The sequence below is a fragment of the Hipposideros armiger genome, unplaced genomic scaffold (assembly GCF_001890085.2).
Source record: "Hipposideros armiger isolate ML-2016 unplaced genomic scaffold, ASM189008v1 scaffold_892, whole genome shotgun sequence".
NCBI classification, from domain to species: domain Eukaryota; kingdom Metazoa; phylum Chordata; class Mammalia; order Chiroptera; family Hipposideridae; genus Hipposideros; species Hipposideros armiger.
In genome coordinates this window covers 14,600-19,078 of record NW_017732242.1, presented here as the reverse complement: position 1 = coordinate 19,078, position 4,479 = coordinate 14,600, and the positions used below count along the sequence as shown (strand labels likewise).

At 32.1% G+C, this 4,479-nt stretch overlaps 1 protein-coding gene across 1 annotated transcript in view; it reads right to left on the bottom strand.

Moving 5' to 3' along the window:
• Positions 1 to 4,479, bottom strand: part of TBCK (TBC1 domain containing kinase) — a gene marked incomplete at its 5' end in the record, with an annotated part of 125,268 nt that overhangs the window by 108,890 nt on the left and 11,899 nt on the right. Inside the window, 3 exons of the mRNA XM_019630093.1 lie at positions 188 to 317; positions 2,145 to 2,308; positions 2,792 to 2,861. Coding sequence (XP_019485638.1) covers positions 188 to 317; positions 2,145 to 2,308; positions 2,792 to 2,861 — 364 coding nt within the window. The remainder of the gene's footprint in view (positions 1 to 187; positions 318 to 2,144; positions 2,309 to 2,791; positions 2,862 to 4,479) is intronic.

Here is a 4,479-nt window from a genome sequence, read left to right as displayed (position 1 = left end):
TGTTTTTACTTTTTAATTTTATGTACTATGAACACATATCATTTTTATAATTACATGTTAATCAGAAAAGATAGGTCATAAGAATTAGTCTTCTCATGACATTCAAGAATCCCTAAGAATTACCAATGAAACGAATAATAAGGATGCATACGGGCTGTTACAACACTTCGCATTTTGGAATCCCTACCTTTAGCAGCCTGTCAAAGAGAATGATTCTGTTTAGTTGGTACTCGGTGTCCCTCTCTCGGATAATTAAAGGGAGAGTGGCAGCTGCAGACAACTCATTACTGCTATTTGAATGAGGTAAATTAGACTGGCTGTAAAAGAGAAAAAGCAGAAAAAATGACAAAATGTACAAATTTTTTTAAAAAACACCATATTATGTGTTCTTTTTACAAAGTACTTTTCAAAGAAAATAGTTAAGCATCTTACCAATCTAACATAAACAGAAAAGGAAAATAAGTGGAAAAGGATGCTATACATACTTACTCATCTTCAAGTAGTGGGTAAAATGCTTCCCCACCAACATCTTTTAATCTCTGTGAATTTAAAGAGAAAATAGAGAAAATATTTATGTATGAGGATTTCAGACAGAAACACCAATCTGTGTTTAAAAGGAAAAATAATGAATTCATAAAGATACCAAAAAAGGTATAAAATACAATCTAAAATTCATTCCCATCATAAACATGCAAATATATTATGTAACTAGTGATTAAGTTTAGTTGTGAAGACTAAATTTTTGTATTTTGATTTTTTTCTACTTGCAGATGTCTCTTGTAAATGAATGTTAGACAACTACTATGGTATTTTCCAAATACAATTAGGAATTACTAAAATTAGTATAAAATTTAATAAATGGAAAAGATCTTTTAAAATTACATGCAGGTTATTAAAAAGATACTTTTAAAATACATATCTCTTAATTAAAAGCTCGTTAGGTTTATTTTTACTTTGACATTAATACAAATTAAGACAAAAGTAAGATGCTAATAAAAAGGATTCAAATTTCTCAAATCATACTTTGAACACGTATGATTCAAATACCTAATAAAACANTACCTTATTCAGTTCTGTGCACTACCTTTATATAGATTAAGCATTATAAACACTATCCATCCCTCATGGCTTACTGTGGGAGAGTAACTGACAGTGACTGGCACATAGTATATGCCCAATAAAAATCAGGTGTTATCATTAATATTATTATGAGTCAAAGAGATAAATATACTAATAGAAAAATGTAAAAATGATAGAAGGCTTGGGACATCGTCCCATCTCTGACCCAGTGCATTTTGGCAATCACTTAACATCTTCAGGCATGTTTCCTCATCTGGGAGATTTGTCTTAGGCATTTCTTTGGTAGCATGAAAAAAATTCTTTAAACATTGTGAAGTGAAATACAAAAATATGACATATTCCTTTTATTGATAATATTACTGTTTATATGTTGTCATGTTGAAAGAATATACATAAATTTATATTTGTTAGGAAGATATAGAACTATAAAATGGACAGAGCTAGGAAAAATAATAGCTTCATTTTAAGTTTGGCCAGAAACAGAGAATTAAAATATTTTTAAAATACTGTTCATTACAACAAATTCAAATATAGCACTGGGTGGAATGAGTTTCTCATTCATAGATCTATCAATGACCATAAAAGTAATGAGAAAGGTAAAAAATCAAGGGTATGGAACATTAAAAATACATTTTTTACAGATAATAAATTAAATGAACAGTTTAGAGTGGTATCCTATTCCCTAATTCCTAATAAAGTTTATGTTAAGCATAAACTTTAAATCATTAAATTGTGAGAATATTAATATTAACTAGCCCAAAATTATTTATGGTATAAAATTATTTTATTGTTTTTCTAAGCACTGAAAAAATGTACCCACAAAGATTACTACTGCACAAAATATTCTTCCTGCTTTTGCAATTAGTGTGTGACAAATTGTCTCATTAAGTACCATGCATTTAAATAAAAACTACTACGCATTTAGACAAAGTTTAAAAAGAAGTTCTCATATAAACCTCTCAAAAAAATGGATCATAGCTTTAGTGTTAACTTTCTAAAAGCCAAGGATGTTTTGATATTTCGTTTTAATTTTTGAAACTGTCAGTCATGCAATATGCTAATACTTCAAAAAGAGTCTTAAAAATTGGAAAGTAAAGTTACCTTGCCAATACACAAGATCAGGATGGGATACCACCCAGGCTTTCAACACACGCCTAAATTTTGCATGACCTTCTGGTGATGATAACAGTTCATCATACTGATGGCAACGAGGAATATCCACTTCAATCTGTAAACAGCAAAACAATAAGGTAGAACTGTAATAGCATGATCTCCAATAAACCCCAATGTAAGGAAAAGGAGAGACTGTATTACAAATTTCAGAACAGAGAACTTATATAATTCTGGTGTTTTATATTTATACTATGCAAATAACAAAAAGGTTGTACACTTAAACAAGAAAAACAGACCAATTCTTTTGAAAAGGTATGTATTAATACAGTTTCCAAAAAAACTTCCTTTACAACCCCGTCTAAATAAAGGGCAAATTCTTCAGTTAAAAAAGTACAACTATTAAGAAAAATTACTTGGCCTAAACTCCTTTAAGAAACAGTTCTAACTCACTAACCGATGACAAGAATCATGCTTACTCTAATACCATATGCATGTGATAGCTGCTGAGTATTCATAATGAAAGGAAAATAATTCCTCTTTTCTTATTTAAAGATTTAGCAAAATTATCTTAAGTCGCTTAAAAAAATTTAAGCCATACTTGTCTATCTGTAGGAATTGGAGTATCTTTATCAATTGCATCATATTTGGCATGAATGGCCCCCTGCAAAAAATAAGAGAGGGTAATATTAATTCATTATATCTTTGATAAATTATTAATTTAGGCAAAATATACTTCTTATAAACCCACCCAATTATTGATAGGCATATGAAAACCCAAACTATACCTCTTAAAAAAAATTCTCTACATTTTTGATTATCTGTGATGAAAGTCTGTGACAATTTGCCATTTTGTTGAGGCAGACATTTGAATTACACATACCAGACGACAAATGTATTGGATGAGTCACTTAGCCAATGAGTATGCTTAGCCAAACCACCTAGCCTCCACAACACAACACAGCCTTGTTGCTCCCTATTCGTGTTATCTCAAGCATAGTAAGTTTCATAAGGAAATTAAAAGAAAAAAAATTAGGGGGAACAGGAGGAGCCATGTCACAAGAAATTTTCCTGTAAAACTTGGTAATGAAACCAAAAATAAAATGGGACTGTTTAAAGGAGTGGTAGGGGCCGACTGAGTGGCTCAGTTGGTTAAGAGCTCACTCAGGAGTGCGAGCTCTGAGCAACAGGGTCACTGGTTTGATTCCTGGCCCGAGCTGAGCTGCCAACAGGTGGCAGGATGGCTCAGCTAAAAAAAGAAAAAAAACAAAAAAGGAGTGGTGGGTCAGAACCAGGAAGTAGAAGTTTGAAATAAATGAAAGAGTGAAATATCACGTAGTATGGAATCATTAAGGCACTAAAGGGATCATTTAGTTATACCAATACAGAAGGAATAACTGAATAAACCACTTTAAATTTTAGTCTTGTTCAATAGGACTAAGCATGGAACAACTCTTATTACTCTGGTTTCATAATGGTGTAGAAAGAGCCTGGAATTTGGGGTTCGAACTACATCATTATTTGCTGTAGCAGCTTCTCTGGTGCATCTACTTAATGACAGATTTGGACAGCCTGACCTCAGAAGTCCTCTTGAACTTCAGCATTATATGGCTCTAGAATACTAACTATCAACGTATGGGATGGAACAACAGGCATTCTTCTAAAGCAACCACCAAATCAAAGATGTTTATAGGCTCTCATCAAAGGAATCAAGAATAAATAAAACTCTTTTAACAAGGAGTTGAAAAGGGTTACAAATGGTTGAGGAAACTCAGGAAAAAAAATGCGTGATGGATACACATAAGATATTGATAAAAGAATATGTGAAGGCAGGGTGACAAAGAAATTGGAAATGAAAAAATCTGGCCAGGATTTGGCCCCTGATCATGACTGTGGTCACCAGAGTTCTCTATTCGTACTGCAAGTCACCTAATGACTTTGTGACCCTCTCTTTTCCTCACCGTCACAGACTAGGTTTTGTAGAAGAAAAAGTAGCTATTTGTCTTGGTAGCATGGTTCTTGTGGGATAGGTGTGCGAAAAAGCACAAAATTATACTCATGATTTTTGACAAGGCTCAAATTAGAGTGGAAGATTTCTCCAAACATAGACAGAACTACTTATGAACAGGCAATCCTACTTCTAAATAAACACACTTTATAGGCAGGATAATACACCTATAACTCGTATATATTGATATAGTCTTAAAATATTCTGATACAAAGATTAATAATCAAGATCATTTCTATGAGCCCCATTTGAATGAAATATTAAATAACATAAATCTAAGG